The sequence below is a fragment of the Amblyraja radiata genome, chromosome 6 (assembly GCF_010909765.2).
Source record: "Amblyraja radiata isolate CabotCenter1 chromosome 6, sAmbRad1.1.pri, whole genome shotgun sequence".
Classification (NCBI taxonomy): Eukaryota; Metazoa; Chordata; class Chondrichthyes; order Rajiformes; family Rajidae; genus Amblyraja; species Amblyraja radiata.
Window position 1 is genome coordinate 32,909,568 of NC_045961.1, and position 25,370 is coordinate 32,934,937.

General features: G+C 43.7%; 1 protein-coding gene across 1 annotated transcript in view; it reads left to right on the plus strand.

Moving 5' to 3' along the window:
* Positions 1-25,370, plus strand: part of grm5 (glutamate metabotropic receptor 5) — a 178,400-nt gene that overhangs the window by 72,359 nt on the left and 80,671 nt on the right. Inside the window, exon 5 of the mRNA XM_033023426.1 lies at positions 10,092-10,218. Within this exon, the coding sequence (XP_032879317.1) occupies positions 10,092-10,218 (127 nt within the window). The remainder of the gene's footprint in view (positions 1-10,091; positions 10,219-25,370) is intronic.

A 25,370-nucleotide genomic window follows, 5' to 3' on the forward strand; every position in this document is an offset into this window, starting at 1 on the left:
CTCTGCCTCTTGCACTTCCCCCACCCCCCCCCCCCCCCCCACGCACTCACTCCATCCCCCCCCCCCACCCCCCATCCACTCTTAGCAGCACTCCGGCAGCGCAGCCATTCCCGCCCGTTGGGTTCGCATTGTGATGTAGAACGTGCAGATATTACTATGCAGACGCAGCTGATGGGTATGTGGGAAGGGGGTGGTGTGTGGGGGGGTTGTGGGGGAGGGGGGGTGTGGAGGAGGGGGGTGTGGGCAGGGGGAGGGGGTTGTGGGCGGGGGAGGGAGGGGTGTGGGCGGGGAGGTGGGTGTGTGGGCAGGGGGGTTGTGGAGGCGGGGGGGAGAGAGCTCGGAGAAAATACGATGGTTGCGGGCGGTATCACGGGGGAGGGGGGCTGAAGCTAGCGATTGGGACCAGAGGGGAAGGGACTGGAGCGGACTCACAGCGGTCGCTGGTCTGCTGGTCGCCGGTCGCTAGACCGCTGGTCGCTGGTCACTGGTCGTTCTCATCCGTCGAGATCAGATTCTCCGGTTTCCGTTTGGCAACATTTCCCGGGACGTGCCGGGCCGGGCCGTTTCCAGTCCCTCTGAAAATTGTGTCCAGTTGTAAACCTCCACCGGCCATCCACCACTCCAGTAAAGACTTGATGGCGCAGGTAGGGGCGGACCGTCCCGTGTAGTGACAGGAGAAAAGACCAATCCACGCGGCGCTGAATGGCAGGAGAGGAGATCGATCTGCGCACATTCTTTAAGATTTTTAAGATTTTTAAACCTCGCTAAAATTTACATTAGACCACCGATTGGAACAAAACTTGTTGCAATCGCAGCGCAGGAGTAAGTAAGTAACGGTGAGTAAGTTGGCGAAAAATCGTAGCACTATTGCGTAATGTTTCTGTAAGATCCACCCTCAATCTTCTAAATTCTAGCGATTACAAGCCGAGTCTATGAAGAAAGACTGGATAGACTTGGCTCGTACTCGCTAGAATTTAGAAGATTGAGGGGGGATCTTATAGAAACTTACAAAATTCTTAAGGGGTTGGACAGGCTAGATGCAGGAAGATTGTTCCCAATGCTGGAGAAGTCCAGAACAAGGGGTCACAGTTTAAGGATAAGGGGGAAGTCTTTTAGGACCGAGATGAGAAAAACATTTTTCACACAGAGAGTGGTGAATCTCTGGAATTCTCTGCCACAGAAGGTAGTTGAGGTCAGTTGATTGGCTATATTTAAGAGGGAGTTAGATGTGGCCCTTGTGGCTAAGGGGGTCAGGGGTTATGGAGAGAAGGCAGGTACGGGATACTGAGTTGGATGATCAGCCATGATCATATTGAATGGCGGTGCAGGCTCGAAGGGCCGAATGGCCTACTCCTGCACCTATTTTCTATGTTTCTAAGATCAGAGCTTTAGTTATGTATAGACAGGAATTGCAGATGCTGGTTTACCAAATAAAAGACACAAAATGCTGGAGCAACTCAGTTGGTCAGGCAGCATCTCTGGAGATCATGGATAGATAACGATTCGGGTCGGGATCCTTCTTTCAGACTAATTGAATCAGTCTGAAGAAGGGTCCTGTCCCGAAAAACAGCACATATCATGTTCTCCTTGGATGCTGCCTAACCCGCAGAGTTACTCCAGCATTTTGTGTTCCGTTTTACATTTTCTCATCAGCAATCTCTGCACAAAAACCTTTTACTATCCACAGCCATCAAGCAGAAGGTCAATCAATGTGCTTGAAGGTCACTTGCTGACACGTACCTGAATTGTGGATTTCTTTATCCTGTCTTCTTCAATTTGCTTTTACAAATAAGCTATGCTAGCCGTTATTCCATTGAATGGACAACTCCAATCATCCTGAATTGTTGCCTGTCACTTCATTGCACACTCCCTCTTTAGCTTTTCCAAAGGACACACTATATTCTGCTGCATCTCAATCCTAAGGCTTGCAGAATTTTACACTGCTGTCTGTAATTGCCTTTTAAATATTCCATTCAACTGACTTTTAGTTACACTCCTTTATGGTCTCAGTTTTATACTAATGTGCTCTATGCAAGTTCAGGCCTGCAGATAGGAAGGACTGCTGTACTAATGAATTTGCATTTATACAGCAAACTGTGCCAGCTTGATTTGGTCATGATATGTTTTCCTCCGTGTCTAATGACCAGGGGTTTGATTCTTAGCACGAGATTGGAGTACAATCAAGATTGTTTTTTATTATGGTATTGTCATGCATATTAGAACCTGTGAGATGAAAGTCATAGAGTTGTGATGTAATATAGTACAATAAAAAACCCTTCAGCCCAACTTGTTCATGCCAGTTAAGATGTCCCATTTAAGCTGGTTCCATTTGATGTGTTTGGTCCATATCCCACTAAACCTTTCCTATCCATGTACCTGTCCAAGTGTCTTTTCAATGCTGTTATAATACCTGTCTCAATCACCTGGCAGCTTGTTTCATACACCCACCCTCTATGTGGAAAAAGGTACCCCTTATGGGCCTGTTCCACTTAGGCGACTTTTTAGGCGACTGCAGGAGACTATGCAGTTGCCACAAGGTCGCCACATGTTCGCGGGTGGTTACCGGGGAGTCGCCTTCAATGGTCGTGAGGAGTTCCTGCATTCTGGGAACTAGTCGCGGCCTCTTTATAGTCAACGTGTTGAAAAATTAGCGCCGACCAGAATGAAGCCGCCACGGCGAGTAGCGAGAATTCTCGTGCCGTAGCTGGGTCGCCAGGAGGTCCTAGTGGGTTGCCAGGAGGTCGAAGGATCTCGTACGTTCTCGTAAGTTGTAGCCGGTGCTGACTGCTGAATTTCATTCGCTCATTGGGGAAAAAAACATAAGCAGTGGTTTTCAGAACCAAGGTTAACCGAACGGTAATGTTAATGTCCGCCGAGCTTCACAGCCGTGTATCTCTGGCTTCTTAAAAGTTGTCTCCACCCCCCTCCCCCCCTCCCCCCCTCTTTTAAAGGACTTACCATACACTGTGATTTAGCCGTCTTAATTACAACGCCAACCTTCCTGTTCATCGCGGTGTGTGTCTGTATCACCTTGGCTTTGCAAAGTGTGAATTTCACTCAGACAGTGCTCCCCCGCTTGCCCTGTCCCCCGCCTGCATAACAGACTGGTGAAGGAAGCGATGTGTGTGTGTTACACTCTGACAGTAACTGTTCCAGTTGCCGGTTTTTCAGGCGACTGCCGGCAACTTAACAATCGCCGACAGTCACCTGAAATATCGCCTAAGTGGGACAGGCCCATTAGGTTCCTGTTAAATCTGTCCCCTCTCACTTTAACCCCATGTCCTCTGGTTCTTGATTCTCCCACCCTGGGTATAAGACTCTGTGCCTTCACCCTATCTATTACCCTCACTATTTTTATACACCTCTATAAGATCACTCCTCAGCCTCCTGCATTTCAAGGAATAAAGTCCTATACTGCCCAATCCTTCCTTGTAGCTCAGGCCCTCAAATCCCAGCAACATCCTCATAAATCTTCTCTGCGCCCTTTCCAGCTTAATTACATCCTTATGTGTGAAGCCACTATTGAAGGATCAGATTTTAAACAAAGGTCCGTTTTGCCGAGGCAGTGAGTGTAAAGGATCCTAAAGACTTTTACAAAATGAATATCGTCCATCCATGTATTAATCAACATTTCTACCTCGCTAATAATATCCAAAACAAATCTGGTGCTTAGGAGGTTTATCGCATGAAAATTGGCTGCTGAATTTTCTGGCATGGAAAATTTGTGACTACCTCAAAAGTAATTCATTTTTATGTATTGCTTTGGGACTCCAGAGAACATTAAATTGGAATGCTTCTTTTTCATAATTTAGATCAGAACATTCACTTATAATAGAAAATTAAAAACTGCTCTTCAGCCAGAATTCTCCCACTGGGGCAGAATTGTTAATTCTTCACAATACAGGAATATTTAATGTTCTGGTTTCTGCTGCAAACAAGGCAGATTCTTTATCATCACCTCTCCCTCCAGCAATAACAAGATCCATAATAAAACATAGATTTTTTTTTTCAAATTCATTTAAAATTAATACATTGTCAGAGTATTTCTCTAACGTCAGTCGTTTACTGGCAATGGTGTTCATTTTTGCATATAACTTCAGATACCTTGTGACAGGCAAAAATTATAATGTCTGTAACCAAAGAGGTTGATGTGGGCAAAACCATAGGCATCATTTATATGGACTTCAGCAAACCCTTGGATAAGGTTCTGCATGGTTGACTGCTCTGGAAGGTTACATCGAAAAAGGGTCTCGACCCGAAATGTAACCTATTCCTTTTCTTCAGAGATGCTGCCTGACCCGCTAAGTTACTCCAGCATTTTGTGTCTATCTTTGCTGGTGGTGGGAGATTGTTTTGTGCACTGGATGCCTGTGACTAGTGTGTGCCGCTGGGCCCATTGTTGTTTGTCAGCTATATCAATGATTTGAATGAGAATGTACAAGCATGATTAGAAAGTTTGCAGGTGATTGAAATAGTTGTATTGTGGACAGAGAAGATAGTTATCAAGAATTACAGCAGGACCTTGAGCTTCTTCTTCTTGCATATGGTGTGCACAGCGTAAAGTTGTAGGACAACATGTTCTATTTGATCTTATTTGATTGTGCATGCTAGGTTGATTGCATTCGTTGAAACAGAGCAGACCACATTAAGGTTGCAATCTCCCACCACAATAGGACCTTGATCAGGTTGGCAAATGGGCCGTGGTATGGTAAATAAGGTTTAGTTCAGATAAGTATAATAGACAATAGGTGCAGGAGTAGGCTATTCGGCCCTTCAAGCCAGCACCGCCATTCAATGTGATCATGGCTGATCATCCCCAATCAGTACCCCGTTCCTGCCTTCTCCCCATATCTCCTGACTCCGCTATTTTTAAGAGCCCTATCTAGCTCTCTCTTGAAAGCATCCCGAGAACCTGCCTCCATCGCCCTCTGAGGCAGAGAATTCCACAGACTCACCACTCTCTGTGAGAAAAAGTGTTTCCTCGTCTCCGTTCTAAATGGCTTACTCCTTATTCTTAAACTGTGGCCCCTGGTTCTGGACTCCCCCAACATCGGGAACATGTTTCCTGCCTCTAGCGTGTCCAAACCCTTAACAATCTTATATGTTTCAATGAGATCCCATCTCATCCTTTTAAACTACAGAGTGTCCAAGCCCAGCTGCTCCATTCTCTCAGCATCTGACAGGCCCGCCATCCCGGGAATTAACCTTGAAAACCCGCAATGCACTCCCTCAATAGCAAGAATGTCCTTCCTCAAATTAGGGGACCAAAACTGCACACAATACTCCAGGTATGGTCTCACTAGGGCTCTGTACAACTGCAGAAGGACCTCTTCGCTCCTAAATTCGATTCCTCTTGTTATAAAGGCCAACATGCCATTCGCTTTCTTCACTGCCTGCTATACCTGCATGCTTACTTTCATAGACTGATGAACAAGGACCCCCAGATCCCGTTGTACTTCCCCTTTTCCCAATTTGACGCCATTTAGATAGTAATCTGCCTTCCTGTTTTTGCTACCAAAGTGGATAACCTCACATTTATCTGCATTAAACTTCATCTGCCATGCATCTGCCCACTCCCCCAACCTGTCTAAGTCACCCTGCATTCTCATAGCATCCTCCTCACAGTTCACACTGCCACCCAGCTTTGTGTCATCTGGTAATTTGCTAATGTTACTTTGAATCCTTTCATCCAAATCATTGATGTATATTGTAAATAGCTGCGGTCCCAGCACCGAGCCTTGCGGTACCGCACTAGTCACTGCCTACCATTCTGAAAGGGACCCGATAATCCGTACTCTTTGTTTCCTGTCAGCCAACCACTTCTCTATCCATGTCAGCTCTCTACCTCCAATACCATGTGCCCTAATTTTGCCCACTAATCTCCTATGTGGGACCTTATCAAATGCTTTCTGAAAGTCCAGGTACACTATATCCACTGGCTCTCCCTTGTCTGTTAGCTACATTAGCTACCCTCCAATTCACAGGAACTTATCCTGAGTCTATAGAACATTGGAAAATTATCACCAATGCATCCACGATTTCTTGAGCCACTTCCTTAAGTACCCTGGGGTGCAGACCATCAGGCCCTGGGATTTATCAACCTTCAGTCCCATCAGTCAATCCAACACCATTTCCTGCCTAATGAGGATTTCCTTCAGTTCCTCCGTCACCCCAGATCCTCTGACCACTACTATATCAGGAAGATTGTTTGTGTCCTCCTTAGTGAAGACAGATCGAAAGAACCTGTTCAACTCATCTGCCATTTCCTTGTTCCCCATAATAAATTCACCTTTTTCGGACTTCAAGGGTCCAACTTTGTTCTTAACTAATTTGTTGCTTCGTTCCTAACAAGATGTTGGGAAGCCAAACCCTGGGGAGGATATTCACAGTGAATGGAAGGACCCTGGGGAGTGTTGTGGGATGGAGGGATCTAGGAGGGTATGAACATAATTTCCTGAAAGTGTCGTTGTAGGTAGATAGGATGATGAAGACAAGTTTTTGGCATGTTGGCCTTCACCAGTCAAGGGATCTGATTATAGAAGTTGGGACAATATCTAACAGTTGTACTAGACATTGGCAAGATTGCTTTTGGAGTACGGTGTTTAGTTCTGGTCAAGCTGCGATAAGAAAGATGCCATCGTGTTGGAAAGAATACAGAAAAGATTTCTGTGGATGCTGCCAGGACTTGTGAGCCTGAGCTATAGGCAGATGATGGGCAAGCTAGGATCTTATTCCTTGGAGCATAGGAGACTGATCAGGTGATCTTATAGATGTGTATAACATCATGTGATGAATAGACCGGGTGAATGCACAGAGACTTTTTCTCAGGGTAATGGAATCAAGAACCAAATGGCATAAATTTAAGGCGAGAGGGGACAAATTTAATGGCAATCTAATGGGAAACTTTCACACAGTAGCTGGTGGGAATATGGATGAATTACTGAATGAAGTCAGGTACTGAGGCAGGTACAACAACAACATTTACGAGACATTTGGAGAGATAGATGGAAAGGAAAGCATTGGAGGGACATGGGCCTGGTGCAGGTAAATATGAATTTGCTTGGATGGGGCATCTTGGTTGGCATGGACAGTTTGGGCAGAAGGGCCCATTTCCGTTCCATATGATTCTGTGACATGACTCTATGGTTCAGATCCTCCAGCCGAACACCAGCATTTCTCTCAGATTACACATACCTGCAAAGGTCCTAGATTCCGAATGACACCCTCACTGCCTGATGTCTAATACTGCATCAATGGTTTTCCCATGGATTTCACCAGGATAACCTCTGCAGGCTTCCTCCATTACTCCCATTGTTTTTCCTCCCAACATTCTCATCAACTCCCGCCTAATTCTACCAGTCACCTCCATACTAAAGACATTAGCCAACCAAACTGCATGCCTTTGGGGTGTGAGAGGAAACCAGACAGGGCCGGCCTTAAGCCAATTGGACCAATTGCTGACAATTGGGCCCCGCGCCTAAGGGGGCCCCGTGCTAGAGTAATCTACTCTCGGCTCGCTAGATCTACCCCGGGTGGAGGGGGGAGAGAGGGGTGGAGAGAGAGTAGAGGAGTGGAGAGGGAAGAAAGGGGTAGAAGGGGAAGGGGTGTGAGGGAGAATGGAGAAGGGGGAGAGTGGGAGGTCCCTCACGGTCCCAGGGCAGCGCTCCCGCCCCTCCAGTCACCGTGCTTCACGCACACAGCACAGGCTTCACCCCTCTCTCTCCTCGGGGAGACATGGTGAACAATACAGGGACGGCCGGGTGTTGGAGGTTTATAAACCTCGGCCTCAGCTCACACCCGTCCGCCCGGACCCCGGCATCCACTCCCGCTGCCGGCCCTCTCCCACCCTTCTCTCCTTCCCTTCCCTCCCTCTCTTCCCTTCTTCCCTCCCTCCCTTCTCTCCTTCCTCTCTCTTCCCTTCTCTCCTTCCCTCCCTCCCTTCTTTCTCTCCTTCCCTCGCTCCCTTCTTTCTTTATTTCCATCCCTCTCTTCTCTCCTTCCTCCCTTCTCTCCTTCCCTCCCACACACATAACGCACAGACAACCAACACACACACATCATGCACAGACAACGAACACACACACAACTAACACACACACGCAACTAGATTATGATGAGGTAGAAGCCCAAAGGGTAGGATGGGGTTGAAGCCCAAAATTTAATGCCTGGACTGGTTTTTTACCAATGGTTATTGGTTTTCAGGATCTATTTAATTAAATTACTTTTTTTTTCATTTCACAGGCACTAAAACAAGTGCTATTGTAACGATGTACTTTTCGTGATCTACACATTTTGTTTGTTACTTGCAGGCTTACATGTATGCAATTTTATATTAAAATGTAGCTTAGATCTGTTTGGTCCATTAACTCGCAGGCACTTTTTAAGCGCACATTTTGATTACTTTCCATTCTACCATAGAGATATAAAGTCTATAATAGACTTTATTTATATTTATATGATTCTACAGACCTTGGCTGGGAACCTGGGGCTCACCAAAATTGTTCCCAATTAGGCCCCACACCTCCTAAGGCCGGCCCTGAAACCAGATCAACTAGTAAAAGCCCACATTGTCACATGGAGAATGTGCAAACTCTACACGGACAGCATACAAGATCAAGATTAAACTTGGGTCTCTGGTACTATGAGGCAATGGCTCTACTGGCGGCACCACTGTGTCTCCTGTATCATGCATCGGATTAAACCTGGCATGCAGAATCAGAAAATGGCTTTTGGAAGAATAGTAAATAATTTTTTCAGAAACAGAAGCTGAAGGTGCTGACAAAAATTCAGGTCAGGCAGCATCTTTGGAAGGAGATACAGTCAACATATTGGGTGTTTGTTTTACATTTTTTCACCGTTGAATAGTGATGCAGTTTTTAAACAATATAATTATTTTTTAGCAGTTTAAAAAAAAATGTTTTTATTCTTATTTAGTCAGGGACATTCAAAACACTTGATTTCAGTGCCCTGGCAGGCAATCAGCAAGTATGGAATCCAACATATTTTCCCTACCACACTGCTTAAATATTTAGTTTATAAGCCTGTACTTGGACTCAGTCATGATGTATTCACTCTGTCAGAGCAGCTGACTTGATGACGTGCAAAACTCGATATAAAAACGAAATCGAAATGTCTTTGTTATATAAAATACAACTGCATGTGAACCTTGCAAATATAGGTTTTGAAAAGTCCTTACAATACAATACAATACAATATTTATTCCATGTCATTTGAAACCTCAGTGAAGCTCAAACGAAACTCTGTTTCTACAGCCATACAAACAAAACAATTCCTACAAGACACACAAACAATTCAATTCACACAAACATCCATCACAGTGAATCTCCTCCACACTGTGATGGAAGGCAAAGTCTTTTCTCTCCCCTGCACCATTTTTCTCCCGATGTTGAAGCCCCAGGAGGGCGATGGTAAGTCCCACGCCCATTTAAGGCCGCGCGGGGCGATGTACGGCCCCGCTCCGGGTTGTTCCAACCCCGCGACACGGGCCGGAGAAGTTGCGTTGCGGGAGCACCGAAAAGCGGTCTCCCACCCGGACCCGCGAGCTTCCGATATCACAGTCCACCGGCCTGCAGCTGTTGCCTCCGAGCTCCGAAGTCAGGCCGCAGCAGCGAGCCACCACCGCTCCCCACACTTCGAGGCCGGCTAGCCCCACGATGGTAAGTCCGCAGCTCCGCGACTGGAGCCCCCAGGTAATTCCGGCTGGAGTGCTAGGCCCCAACGACAACGGAGACTCGACAGGGAAATGGTCGGGTCTCCCGTGCAGGGAAGAGATTTAAAAGTCCCCCCCCCCCCCCCCTCCACATATACACAGTTAAAAACAGTATATAAAAAAACACGAACAACTGCATTTAACTAGACAAAAATTTTTTTTAAAGACAGACAGGCTGTAGGGGGCGCTGCAACGTGAGTCGCGCCACCGCCTTCTGACAGTAGATGCAAGTGCTTCTGAAAAGATGCCAGCGACATCCAAACTCCATGTAGCTTCACTGGTGTGTTTGATTAACACAAATAAAAAGGACACCTTTCAATTATCTCTTACCATTTTCTGTGTTTCTAATTTCTCTGTGTAGGTGATTCGGAAAGGAGAAGTGAGCTGCTGCTGGACATGCACCTTGTGTAAGGAAAACGAGTTTGTGTTTGATGAATACACCTGCCAGGCTTGCCCCCAAGGTTCTTGGCCAAATGAGGATCTCACAGGTAGGAAATGGAACGAATACTACAGTGATGATTTGTCACAAGATCTGAAACTGTCTGGGTGCCGAGTAACCTTTCTGCGATGATAGACTAGAATAAACGGTTGTGTTTACTTAAATTATTTCTGCAGTCCGAGTCCACCACCATCTGACTGGAACTGGGATTCAAGGAGATATTTTATTTGAATTTGTGATTTTGATTAAATGTTAATCTGCAGTTGATAAGTGTCTTCAAAAAGTATTGATTCAACAAGAAATATACAAATGAATTGTTTACTGCAGAAATGGATGAAAATCTGTGAGAAAGAGCGAGTACCTGATTTGTGCTAAAAATAATTGCCCTGTATAAATGTGGAAATCAGGCACACATTTGAAATAACAAATCAATTCAAGTGAAAACAGATATTCAAAGTCAATAAGTGCAGCAAACTGAATCCCCGGAGAAGAATGAGCATAAGTATAAATTGATTGGAGAGTCAAAAACTCAGACTATTTGCTCCATCAATTCATTCTTTTTCTTCTATTTCATTATTTTGATGTGATTGTATTTTTTTTCTCACTGCTTCATTCCTCAAAGAACGGTAATACCTTTGGAGAGTAAATGAATTCAAGAATATTTGGACCACCCTCATATACAGAGTAACAGATCTTTAGAACAGTACGTTATTGGTGAGCTCATTTTGGAGAACAATCCAATGAGCTAATTTCTCCGCTCTTGCACCTTATTGTTAGATCAAATAGTTGGCCAATTCCCTTTTGAAAGCTTCCAATGATTCTAGTTGCACTCCCATTTCAATCACACATGACAATGTCTAACCATTTATTCCATAAACAATGCTTCCCCATAAAACGTATGCATTTGCCATACAAGACTGAGATGCATCCCATCAAAATATTATATCTGGCACATATGTAGAAATTTGAGAGAATCCTTATGAACATGCAAAATTCTCTGCCACTTAAGAAAGTGAATAAGCTGGTGTACTTTATTGATCACTGAATCATTGTGAAGAGACCAAGTTTGGTTACTGCCGATATGGATGCCGACGAACTATAAGCTGTTGACCAGCTCTACAGTAGCTCCCGTGATGTAAAAAGGGATGTGTTCTCCACCTTGCTCCCTGAGGTTATTTTCACCACCGCCACCCACCGCCACCAAATTCCATGTCTTAGTCTTCTCCAAGCAAAAGAGAACAATGCTAGATTTTCCATTCTCTCCACAAAAGTATAATACCTCATACGTTTAACCACTCTATAACTGCGCTAGAACATCTCATCACTGCTTTTAATAGTGTGCTATCTAGGATTGGACACAGTATTACCATTTGAGCTGAATTGATGTTCATGTAGAGATACATAATTAAGCTGACCTTGATTTTTTGGTTTCATCATACTCCCACTGATAATTCATTGGTTTTCAATTGCTATATTGTTGCTTTGTTAGTCCTGCGGTGCTGCCATTATGCACAAGAATTACTCTGTTCCTGCACTTCTTTGTAATAGTGCCTTTGTAAAAAATCTCTCTACTCATTCAAAAAGGTTCATTGTATTTTATTTGGAATGTATCTCACCTTCCATCTGTCCATTCATTCTAACAGACTCTCTATTCACTACCTCTCCCCTCCCCCTCCATTAGATTTCTAAGCTTATGCAAAATTCTGCAAATTCTGCACCTGGTCTAAGCAATTAAAATATTCCATAAAAAGCAGCACAGTGTGTATTGAGATCTATTGAGCACTCTAATGGCATTGTACTATTGGCCTGCCAATAGCAAGATGGAGGTACAGATATGTAGTCCAAAAGATTTCCAAAAGATGCCAAAACAACATGGCTGTCTTAGTGACGACAGATGGCACAATGGGCTAAGTATTCGACTGGCAACCGGAAGGTAGCCGGTTCGAATCCCGCTTGGAGTGCATACTGTCGTTGTGTCCTTGGGCAAGACACTTCACCCACCTTTGCCTGTGTGTGAATGTGTGTGAATGTGTGTGAGTGATTGGTGGTGGTCGGAGGGGCCGTAGGCGCAGAATGGCAGCCACGCTTCCGTCAGTCTGCCCCAGGGCAGCTGTGGCTACAGAAGTAGCTTACCACCACCGAGTGTGACTGAGGAGTGAATGAATAATGCGATGTAAAGCGCCTTGAGTATTAGAAAGGCGCTATATAAATCCCATCCATTATTAGTGGGTGACGTTAACTTCCCCAATATTGGATGGGCCTTGCTCACTGCCAAAGGCTTAAACAGGGCAGAATTTGTGAGGTGTATCCAAGAGTGTTTCTTGAAACAGTATGTGGATAGTTCAACCCGACAAGGGAACATAATGGACCTTGTATTGGGAAATGAGCCTGGCCAGTTACAATTAATGATCATTTGGGGGATAATGATCACAGCTGCATAAGTTTTCAGATTGTGTTGAATAGGGAGAAGGCTAGACTTTGTCGGAAGATACTAAATTGGAGCAAGACAAATGGCAACGTTGTTAGGCAGAGGCTCGGGAACGTACATTGGGAGCAGTTGCTATTAAGTCCACATCTGACAAGTTGAAATCATTTAAATGCCAGTTCATCAAGTTTGTGCTTATGGTCAAAATGAGAAAGGAAGATTTAAAATGATGGAAACAGACAGGGCTTTTGAGGAATATAAAGAAAGGAGGAAAGAACTCAAACTTGTATTAGAAGGGCCAAAAGGGGCCACAAAATTGGTTTGACGATTCGGATTAAGGAAAATCCCAAAGCTTTTTGTACCAACATTAGAAACCAAAAGGAAACCAGGGAAAAGGATGGAACACTCATGGATGAAGGGGGAAATTTGTACCTGGAGTCTGGGAATGTAGGTGAGGTACTAAATGGATACTTTCCATCTGTTTTCACCAAGGGGAAAGATATGGACAATGAGATCAGTGTGGAAAATACTAATATGCAAGGACAGTTTGAGATTAAGGAGGAAAGGGTGTTGGGGCTCTTGAAAAACATTAAGATGGATAAATTCCCAGAACCTGATGGGATCTAGCCCAGGTTATTGAAGAGATTACAGGAATCTTGGTGAAGATCTTTGTGTCTTCTCTAGCTATAGGCGAGATCCCAGGAAACTGGAGAGTAGCTAATGTTTTTCCTTTATTTAAGAAGGAAAGTAGCAAGAATCCAGGGAATTATAGGGTGGTTATCTTCATATCAGCGGTAGGAAAACTATCTGAGAGGACTCTTCGAGATAGGATTTACTCCCATTTAGAGCCATGCGTTAATTAGTGACAGCCAGAATGGCTTTAGATGGCAGTGGACATTGCCTACATGGATTTTAGTAAGGCATTTGATTAAGTCCCCCATGGTGGGCTGATCCAGAAGATTAAGATGCACAGGATTAACAGTGACTTGGTCAGATGGATTCAGAATTGGCTTACTGTTAAAAGGCAGAGTATTGGGGTAGAAACAAAATATTGAGGCAGGAGGGCTGTGACCAGTGGAGTTCCGCAAGGATCAGTGCTGGGACCACTGCTGTTTGTGATAAATATATAAATGACATGGACATAAACAAAGACGGGTTCATTAGTAAATTTGCAGATGACACCAAGATTGCTGTGGTGGCAGACTGAGGAAGGCTGGCAAATTTATATAATGAGTTATAGATCAGTTACAGAAATGGGCAAAGAAATGGCAGATGGTACAGAGGGATAGTAGTCCATAATTCCCTGAAAGTGTCAATGCAAGTAGACAGACTGGCAAAGGAGGCATATTGATGCTTGCTTTCATAGGTCAGGGCATTGAGTACGATTCAGAAAGTCATAATGCAGCTTTATAGGACTTCAGCTAGACTGCATTAGGAGTACTGCATGTAGTTATGGGTGCCCCATTGCAGGAAGAATGTGAAGGCCTTAGAAGGGTGCGGAGGAGGTTACCCAGAATGAGGCCTGGATTAAGGGGTATTAGCTTCAGGGAGTGATTGAACATACTTGAATTGTTTTCTCTGGAATGCTGGAGGTTATGGGGTGACCTGATAGAAGTATAATACTCTGAGAGGCATAGATAGAATAGACAGTCAGAATCTTTTTCCCAGGATGGAAAAATCAAATACTAGAGAGTATAGCTTTACGATGAGAGGGGCAAAGTTTAAAGGAGATGTGCGGGGCAAGTTTATTTTTAAACAGAGGATGGTGAGTGCATGGAACATATTGTAGGGGGTAGGGTGGTTGAAGCAGATATGATAGTGGCATTTAAGATATTTTTGGATAAGCATATGGATGTGCAGGGAATGGAGCAATATGGATTATGTGCAGGCAGATTAGAGTTGATCTTGGGTGTCATGTTCAGCACAGACACGGTGGGCTGAAGGGCCTGATCTGGTGCTGGTCCTGGTCTATGTTCCGTAACATTGCAAGACAGGCAAAAGTTATTCTACCTTTTCTGTTCTGAAATCTAATTTGCTTTCCCTAGAAGACTCAAGACAATAATTTCTGATGTGTTTCATTCACTGTAATAATTACAAGTTAAGGTATTATCAGGAATGTTACCAGGAAATGTCTAAAAGTACAAAGAGTACAATTACAGTATAATAACTCACAATAATCTACATAGATTACTAATAAACATGCTCAACACATTTGCCCAGATAGTAACTCCTAGCTACATTAAGATTTAATAGAAATGCAGTTTAGTGAATGGGCAGATCAATAGTGATTAGAGTAGACTTTAGTGAGTAATTAATCATATTGCCTTCCTCAACTGCAATACCAAAATATGGTGTTTTCATATTTTCTATTATATCCAAGTCCCTCAATTTCCTATTTCACTAGTTTTTCATCATGTGAGAATAATGTGTAGAGTTAGGTTTTTTCTGTCCCCTGCAGCAAAAAAATAAACTGCTGGAACAACACAAGTCAGGGCGACAATTGGACAATTTCTCCCCCCCCCCCCCCTCCCCAATAGAACTGTTGGACCCCCTCGCTTCTTCCAGCCATCTGTTTGCTCCAGATATCGGCGTCTCGTGTGTCTTTCTTTTCTTTCCCTGCTGCATGAATAATTAGCAAAGGTGCAAAGCAGTTTGTTAAATATTCCATTGTCTGAGAAACTTCCTGTCAGAAATTACACAGAAGCATCAGAATGTTTTTCATTCCTTGAAACAAAACCTCTTTGGTTCCTTGATGAATGCTGGTGTATAAAATGTGGTCAATTTATCTGGTCAGTCAAGTTATACATAATATAACTGCAAGAGACCTTTCAGGGGTAGTTAGAGATTGGACTAAATGCTGGCACAGTGATGAGAGAGAGACCTTGCACAAGTGGCATTGCACATGACCACCTTCTGTTTTACTCCATCAAAAAAAACTTAACCTGGTTAGTCAAAGATAAAAAATTAAATCCATAGAAGCTTCCCCATCATTGAAGTGAATCTCAATGGTCAATGGTTCTTTATTGTCACATATGCGCAAAGTGGAATTATTTTGCACAATGCACAAATACAGTCACCATATTATAATAGCATTTATCAAGGAACCAAACAGTTTTATTTCATGAATAATCTGCCTGGCCTATAAATGAGCTGGTTTATCGAATCTCCTTTCTCAAACACCATTGTAAGTTTTGCAATCATACATCTAATGGACTCAACCTTGGTCAGTAACTCTTCAATTTCTATGCTTACTTCTTTTCATCTGCTCCTGACTGATTGCACACATAGTTGCCAGCCTCTTTTACTTAACTCTATTTCAGTCAGTCTCTCATTAACTTCCTTGGTCCAAGTTGCTCAAGCAAATCTCTTTCCATGTAAACACCAGGCCAAAGTGATCATTTTTGTGACATTTGCTTTGCTTGTTTGTTCTCTTCATTTTTTTGCAATCAACCAGATTAACCAGATTATCTCTTGTGTTTTCGAGCTGGTTTAATCAAATGCCCCACATTTTCTGACATTTTATTTGCACTTTTATCATTCAGAGAGCTTTAGAATTTGTTTCTATTCTCTTTTCCTTCCAATCTTTAAAGATTAAAGGGTTAACATTTTCACGCAAAGTGTGGTGGTTGAGGCAGGGACTATCCCAAAGTTTAAGAAACAGTTAGACAGGTACATGGATATGAAAGGTTGGGAGGGATATGGACCAAACATGGGCAGGTGAGACTAGTGTAGCTGGAGCATGTTGGCCGGTGTGGGCAAATTGGGCTGAATGGCCTGTTTCCACACTGTATGACTATGATTCACCATTAGACTAATGTATTCTACCTCTGAAATTTGCCTAAGCCAGAATCTTCTTCAATCTGCTGCAATTAATCCTTTGGCTATTATGCATTTTTATTCTACATTGTTCCTTTCTTTCCCCATAGCTACTTTGAACCTTATGATATCACTATTCACAAGTTCAAAGCTGCCCCACAATTCTGAGATTCTCTGTTCGCTCTATATATGGGTGCCTCTGGGTTTGATCCTGACCGTGGGCGCTGTCTGTGTGGAGTCTGTACATTTTCCCTGTGACCATGTGAATTTCCTCCAGGTGCTCCAGTTTCTCCCAAAGATGTGCAGGTTAATTGGCCTCTAAATTGGCCCGAGTACATGCAAAATTTGGATAGCATAGATCTGGTGTGAACAGATGATGGACGGTTGGTGTGGACTCAGTGGACTGAAGTGCTTGTTTCAATGCTGTATCTTTCCATACTATTCATATTAGCTTATGAAAAGGAACAAATCATACTCATCCTTTCCACTGCAACTTGCTGCCCAATTGCTTAATCAAATGGTCACTGCATTCAACAAATAGCTCATCTCAGTTTTAGCAGCTGAACAGAGTACAGAAGAACAGGGACAGACAGAAGGCAGCTGTAATCAGGCCAGTTAGCAAATACAAGTGGATATAAACATGGCCATAGAGAACCAATAAGTATTATAACTAAATAAGGTAATGACAGATGTCTACAAAACAGAAAGTACAAGCCATTAGGTGATAACAGTGAACTATAATAGTAAGATTAAACAAGAACTTACCAGTTTGAAGTTTGATCTGTATTTTATGAGGAGTTACGATGAGGGATTACGTGAAGAACCCGTCCAGCACGCATGCGCGACATACTTCAAAGCAGCGGTGTGCAATCACAGGAAACACAATAATTGAAATAAACATAGTAAAGAAAAGGAGAACTAAGATACCAGTTGATCTCTATAATTGAGGGTGGGAGCGGAGGGCACGTAATCCCTCATCATAACTCCTCATAAAATACAGATCAAACTTCAAACTGGTAAGTTCTCATTTAATCTTACTATTTTACTTCGGAGTCACGTGAGTGACTACGTGAAGATTTTAAAGCTCTGTGATTTCAATCCGTGTAACAGTTCATACTTCACTCGCTGCCGAAGTAATTCAAGGGAGGAAGTATGTTATCGTAATCAACCATGAATCTGTTTGTAAAACAATAATGGTATTTATTATACAATAACAAAAAGAAAATAATGCTCCCCCGGGATTAAATTATATATTTGCAGATTCTAAAACTCTTTCTGCAAATAAAACAGGTTCTGCTAACGGCTTATTGTAGAACGTTTGGAATGTTTTCTCCATGGACCACCCCGCTGTAGCCAGGATGTGGTCCAATGGCACATCCATCCTTTTAGCCGCCGATGTGGATGCTGCCCTGGTGGAGTGAGATGTATATATGTCAGTATCTACTCCAGCAGCTCCCAGTACCTGCTTGAGCCATCTTGAGATGGTTTGGCTCGACACCCGACCATGAGGTTTCTTGTGGCTGACCCATAGGGCTTTTTCTCTCCCTTGGGAATCTCTTGTTGTGTTGATGTAAACGAGTAAATGAGTCATGACACATAACCGTGGGTCAAGTGGGTATGCCCGGAAATCCATAACTAGGCCTGAAGTTCCTGTTCTGCTCTGCTTTACCAGCTCCTGAATAGTGAATGTGATACGGTCTGGTGTTATAACCATGTTGTCCAGTCGCAGTAAGTGGAGGGACTGGACCCTTTGTGCTGAGACTAGTGCTATCAGCATGACCATTTTCAGGGTTAGCTGTTCCAGGGTGAGAGACCTGGCTGGTGACCATCCTCTTAGGTATGTCAGGACAACACTGACATCCCAGATTTGGGTGTACCTAGGTCTAGGGGGGTTGGAGTTGAATATCCCTCTCATTAGGTTGATCACCGGCGGGTGAGACCCTATGGCCTGTTGTCCTGGCGCCTGATTTAAGTAGGCTGACAGAGCATTTCTGGCGGTATTGATGGCGCTGTAGCTCAGTCCTTCATTATGGTGAAGGCCGGCCAGGAACTCCAGTACATTGGTTACGGTTGTAGATGAGTATGTTGTCCCAGTTTTCGAGCAGTATCTTTCCCATTTCCTTATGCTCGATAGGTATTGTTTCCTGGTGGACATACGGTGGGACGCTGTTATCGTGTTCATGGTCCTGTTAGATAATCCCAGGCCCAGCAGTGGTCTTTTCAGAATCTGCAACCCAGTAGGTTAATTCTGTCATGGCATGGATGACTTATGCCTGACACCGGGTGAATCAATAGGTCTGGATTACTGGGAATGGTCATTGGAGTTTTGATGTCGACGACCACTGGGAACCATGGCTGTGTAGGCCAGTCGGATACTATCAAAATATCTGAAGCAGAGTCCATCCATATTTTGCGTAGTACCCGACTGATGAGGCAGAAGGGGGGAAAGGCATAAAATAAATAGTTCCCTCAGTCCGGCGCGAATGCATCTATCGCTGCTGCCTCAGGGTCTGGTTCCCAAGCGACATACATTGGTACCTGATGATTTAGTCTGGATGCAAAGAGATCGATATCTGGTGTGCCATATTGCTTTGTAATTTTAGCAAATGCTTTAGGATTTAACATTCATTCGGTGTTATCATTGAATTTGCGTGACCTGGTGTCTGCCACTGTATTTAGCTTACCTGGTAGGTAAGTTGCTGATAGCCAAATATGTCTATCGACACACCATTGCCAGATTATGTTGACCAAATTGTCACATGATATCGATTTTATTCCGCCCATATGGTTAATATAGGCCACCACCATGGTATTATCAATCTGTAAACGAACATGCAAGTGGTGCATATTCATAGAATATGCTTTTAAACCATAAAACGCACCCAACATTTCCAAATAATTTATGCCCAGTGTCTGTAGTAAAGATGATTCTAGGTTAGTCCATCTACCACCTGTGCTGGATATGGTATTAGTTGCTCCCCAGCCTGGAGCACTGGCATCTGTTTGTATAGTTAACATTGGGTTAATGATGATGATAGGGCTGGAACTATGTCAAATGTTCCCTACCCACCATTGTAACTCTGATATTGCTTCAATGGGTAATTTCATGGTTCGGTCAAAGTGACCTGTATGTCGTTTTAATGCCTGCACTTTTGCGCTTTGTAGGTTTTGATAGTGCAGAGGTCCAAATTGTGTTGCTGGAAATGCTGCTATTTTGCTACTATTTTGCCAATTACTCTTGCCACTTGTCGGATGGTTGGTCGATCGCTAACCATTAAATTGTTACACGTCTGTGCCAATTCTGCTGCTTTATCTTTTGGCAACGTTACAGACATGTGGACTGAGTTAATTGTGAATCCCAGATAGTCCATAGTTGTGGATGGCGTCAACTTAGATTTATCTGGATGTAAGACAAATCCCAGGGTTTCAAACAATTGTTTGGTAGCTAATACAGCTGATTTAGCCAATTCCATGATTTTGCCTACTATTAAGATATCATCAAAATATGCCATGACAATATATCTCTGTTTTCTTAATATTGCCAAGGCTGGTTTTAATATCTTGGTAAATAGTCTTGGGGCTGATGTTAATCCATTAGGCAACGCTTTAAACTGCCACATTGCCCCATCCAGGTAAATTTCAGGTATCTGCGATGATCCTTTTGAATGGGTACTGAATAGTAGGCATCTTTTAAATCGATGCTTGCCATAAAGTATCCTTTGGAAATCAGTTGTTTGGCAGTTACAAATGTTTCCATTTTGAAATGTATATACTTAACAAAGTTATTTAGTGAGGTTAAGTCAATGATGATGCGACATCCACCATCTTTTTTGTTTTTGGTAAATATATTTGAGACAAATTCCAAAGGTTCATGTTTGGATTTCTCAATGATACCCTTTGTAAGTAACCTCACCAGTTCTGCTTGACCCTCTAGTTTTTCTTTGACTGAGAGGGTAAAGACCCTTTGGGGTGCATGCTGAACTGGTGGCATATTTTCTTGAATGAATTCTATTTTGTATCCACGAATACTGTTAAGTATATAACTATCATTCGTGATAGTCCTCCATACTTCCATGAACAGGTGTAATCTCCCCCGTTAGTACAGTTCCCCCACTTTTTATATGCTGGTAGGAACCAGACCCACCTACCTCCATAATTATGGGTGTGTTCCTTTCTTCTGTTTCTTCATCTGTCGTTGTACTGCTGGATGTACTGCTGGGTGGGGGTGGCGCATTTTCCATGGGGTCCGTTCTGGGCCCTGGCCTAAAAAAGGCTTTCGGGGATGGTATGCGGACCCCGAGCTTTCACCAGTCCCATGAGGTTGACGCCGACTGGTGGACACGGTGGGGTACTGCCGTCTGGGTTGTGTGGGTCTGCTCATTCCGGGTCCTGCCCTCATGAGGCCGAATGCTTTGGACTCTTCCTCTATGTCTTTTACTTGTTTGGGCAAGTCCTTACCAAATAGCAGGATCTGTGGCTCTGAGGCCGGTGTTTTGCACAGTCCTGCAAATTTGGTATTGAGGGCAGGTCTTATCTCCTCCTTGCGGAGGTTGTTGATTTCATATTGGGTGTTACACAGCAGAGCCAGGGTGTCTTGCTGGTTGGTGGTCATGTCCACCCCATCCACGGAACGAGCATAGGATGTTATGGCTGACGTCAGGAGCTTGAGGATGCGCTGCAATTTTAGTTCCTGGTTTCGGATACTCTGCCCAACGTACCCCCAGATTTGGCTGTTAACGGCCGGTACGATGAACGAAATGCAGTTCTCCGGAGGCGAGTAGATTTCTAGTGCCTCATTGACTACCTGTTCTTGTAGGGGTTTGAAGGACAGGTAGTCAATGCTGGCCGCCAGTTTTGGCTGGAACGGCCGCCCTGCTCGTGGTGTAGCCACGTAGCGATTCACCACACCCAGCAGCTCTTCCTGGTCCTGTACCCCGTGCGTACTCCCGACATCTTCGGCCAGTGACCCCTGTTCCTGACCAGCCCAGTCCTGGTCACCAACACTGCCCTCGGCTGAGGGGGAAGCGATGGCCAGTGCATTGTAAGGCACTCCCTTGGCGAGACTGCTCCAGTTCCCGAAGCAAGTGTCGCTGGAACATTTGCTCCATGAGCCTTTCCATGCGGCTCAGGCGGCTACCTCTGCCGCTCTCAGGCAGCGAGTCTTCCTCGTCGGAGTTATCAGAGATGACTGGCCGGTCTGATTTTCTTTTTGATTTACCTCCAGTCCGCTGCTGTTGGTCAAGCTGCGCTAGCGGTACTGGGCTCTGCTCGGTATCAATGATTGTGGACCGCAGCGTGTGCGGTCCAGGTGCCGCCTCTCGCCCCCCCCCCCCCACTGATGGAACGCTCCTGTTCTGTTGGAGTCGAACGGGGGGGGTGGTCTTTTTTCCCTGTTTTGCTTTGCTCATTTTCCAGCTTTTCTTGATCTGGAGTGCACAAAGCAGAACAAAGTTTTGTAATTACAACCTCAGAGTAAGTACTTACCTGACGGTCCGCATTTTTTAAGCTTGTAGCGGGAGCGCCTGTACTCCCGTTCATCGCTGTTGCACTGCGTGAACGCTCAAGTCGCGCATGCGTGCTGGACGGGTTCTTCACGTAGTCATTCGCGTGACTGCGAAGTGAAATGATACCAATACATTGAATTGTGTTTCATTGCCATGTGTTCATCAATTGGCTTCTTTCCATGGAACAAATAGAAGTCACAAAATTACTGGCCAACCAATCTTTCATATTACAGGTATTAATTTAAAGTTGACATTAATTTCTAGCCTAACATTAAATTATGGGACGGGAATACTAAACAAGATCAACTGTAATGCTGTGTTATGGTTATTAATCTCGCCATTTTTGCAGACTGTTATATGATTGCTTTGTCAAAGATGAGTTGCTGTATTCCTCAGCTGAGGGTTTAATTTTGCATACGTCAGTTGATCGTGAAGGATGAGAAGGACCATCAAAAGATTAGCTCTGTCATAGGAGAGCATGAATCATTTAATGCACAATATATTAGTTGTGGTGACAATTTAACTCAAGAGAGTGTTTAATTTTCATATGCGCCGAACCAGAACAATGAAATTCTTACTTGCAGCAGCACAATAGGTCTGTAAACACAGTGATCAATAGATAACATAATAAACAAACAAATAAAAGTTCAATAAATAAAAAAAAACAATACAGTGCAGAAGAAATAAAGCCCCAAGTCCCTAGCGCAACCAAGACAGTTTGTGGTTTGAAGTATAGTTGATGTTTGTAGTGTTCAGTAGCCTGATGGTTGTTGGGTAGAAGCCGTTCCTGAACACATAGGTCACGGTATTTTAGACTCCTATACTTTCTTCCTGAGGGCAGATGTGAAACAAGAGCGTGGTCAGGGTGGTGTTGGGTCCTTGATGGTGCTGGTTGCCTTTGAGGCAGTGCTTCCTATAGATCCATATGGAACCAAAGGAGCTTTTCTTATCCATTATTGTATTGCATATCTGTGTAAATCAATGTGCACACAAATATCCTAGGAGCGCTGAGTGGTGTACATCACAGTACTTTGTGCTATTTAGGAGTGACAAAGAGGGGCTGTCATCATGCATAATGCCAGAATATCTAAGCACTCCAGATTTTTATCCGACATGTTCTTTAGATGTGTATGTAAAGGTGCAGCAAGTAAGAATTTAATTGTTCCGGTTCATATCGAATGCCTAGGACAAATAAACACGCTTGGATAATGTGGTCGTCTCTTGTCACTTTGGCTGGAGTAGCAATGCAGTACAGTAATTAAATCTTGAACTGGGCATCTTGAACATGACAGCTCTGCTCGCTCGCTGTCTTTCTGTTAAAAAAAGAAGAACCATCTTAGGCACATCTGTCATTTCATTTGACAATAGGGATATGGTGCGTAGGCAGTCCTTATGACTGCAGAGGATGGGGTTATTCTCCTTATCAAAGACAAATAAAACTGCATATGCCAGTTCTGCCAGAGACTGGGCCAATTGGGATCATTTGATCTTGCATAATTATTCACCAGAATCAACACTTTCATTAATGTGGCTCAGATATAAATTAGGACTTTGTTCAACAGTAAAAAAGACGAATACCATTTGAATAAAATATGGAAATGGCCATATACACACTAAATAACAATGTCCATCCCATATTTTTGTCAATCTTATTTCTAGGCTCAAGTTAATTGCAGGGTTAACTCTATCTGCAATTAAATTACCAGCTAGCTGTTTGTTACCTCAGCTACAAATTAATGATATTATTAAACGTTGATATTTTACTCTGTTTAATTTTGTTTATTTGAGATACCTTGCCTATCACTCCAATTCATATATTAACTAGTACGGAGAGAAGGATTATGCGCACAATTTGTTACTGTTTTACCTATTTGAGATTTTAACATTGATATCCGTACATTTTGTTCCTTTAAACTGACGATTTTTTTGTTTTGCTTTTATAAATCTTCAAATTAATCTAATTTATCTCTGGAAAATAGATCAAGTGCTCTGTTAAAAGCTATTCTCCAAAAAAATACTGTTTCTGTTCCATAAAACTAGGACCTTTAAATTTCATGAGAATATCAATTTGAATATTAAATATTATTTGATTTGAGTTACTATTAGCAGGTGCTTCAGTTAAAGTATCAAATACGTTCTAAATCTTATCTGGTAAGACAGTTTTGTAGGTGATCTTAATTTATTTAAATAAACTAAAAATAAGCATTGTATGTAACAATGTTATCTGACTTGCAATGAATTAGTATGTATTATTTTTCTCAGTTTTCATAGAAATTTAGGGTAAAATAATCACTGTTTTCCATATGTTCTCTTCTTGCAAAGTAATAAGCCAGGTGGGGAAGATTACATTCATCTACTTGAACTCATGTACATTTATTTCATAAATTGAAACTGCTCCAATTCCACAACAAATATCTATTGATATCACTATTTAAACTATTCAAAGGTAGACAAAAATGCTGGAGAAACTCAGCGGGTGAGGCAGAATCAATCAATCAATGTTTTATTCGTAACTTGCACTGGAAGTGAATTTGCCAGCAGCGGTCCAATTTAAAAAAACACACAAAAATGCAATAAAAATATAACACAAACATCCACCACAGCATTCATTACTGTGGTGAAAGGCACAAAATTAGCACAAAATTAGCTCCATTTCCCCCGTGGTCAGGACCTCAACCCTCCGCAGTCGCTGCTGCAGGCATCCAGATGTGTAGACAAGGTAATGTCCAGGTAAGTCCTGAATCGGTGCGTCCCCACAGGAGAATGCGGCTTCAAGTTGCTGTAGGCCAGGGGCCGGCGGACGATGCATCTAAGTCCGCTTTGGGGGCCGTGCGGATGCCTAACAACACCCAAGGCAACTGGTCGACCTAGTCCGGATCCGTGGACAGTGCCTTAAGCGCCGTCTTGAGGTGGCGGTGGAACAGCTCGATGAGCCCGTTAGCCTGGGGGTGATAGGCGGTGGTGTGATGCAACCGCGCCCTGTACAATTTTGCCAGTGAAGTCCACAATGAGGACGTGAACTGTGCCCCCCGGTCGGTAGAAATATCTGCCGGAACCCCAAACTGAGCAATCCAATTGGTCGCAAGGGCCCGGGAACAAGATGCGGCGGAGGTGTCCGAGAGCGGAATAGCCTCAGGCCACCTCGTGAACCGATCCACCACTGTGAGGAGATGTGTGGCGCCGCGGGATGTTGGTAACGGGCCTACCAAGTCGGCGTGGATGTGTAGAAACTGGCCTGAAGGGACAGCAAAGTCTTGCACTGGGGGCCGTACATGCCGCTGCACCTTGGAAGTTTGGCAGGGGTTGCAGGCTCGAACCTGTGCCAGACAAATTTGTCTGTCATCAGCGCGGAGGTCGCCCGGATTGAAGGGTGGGCCAGGCCGTGGATGGTGTCGATAATCCGACGTCACCAACCCAGGGGAACGATGAGACGAGGTCGGCCGGTGGAGATGTCAC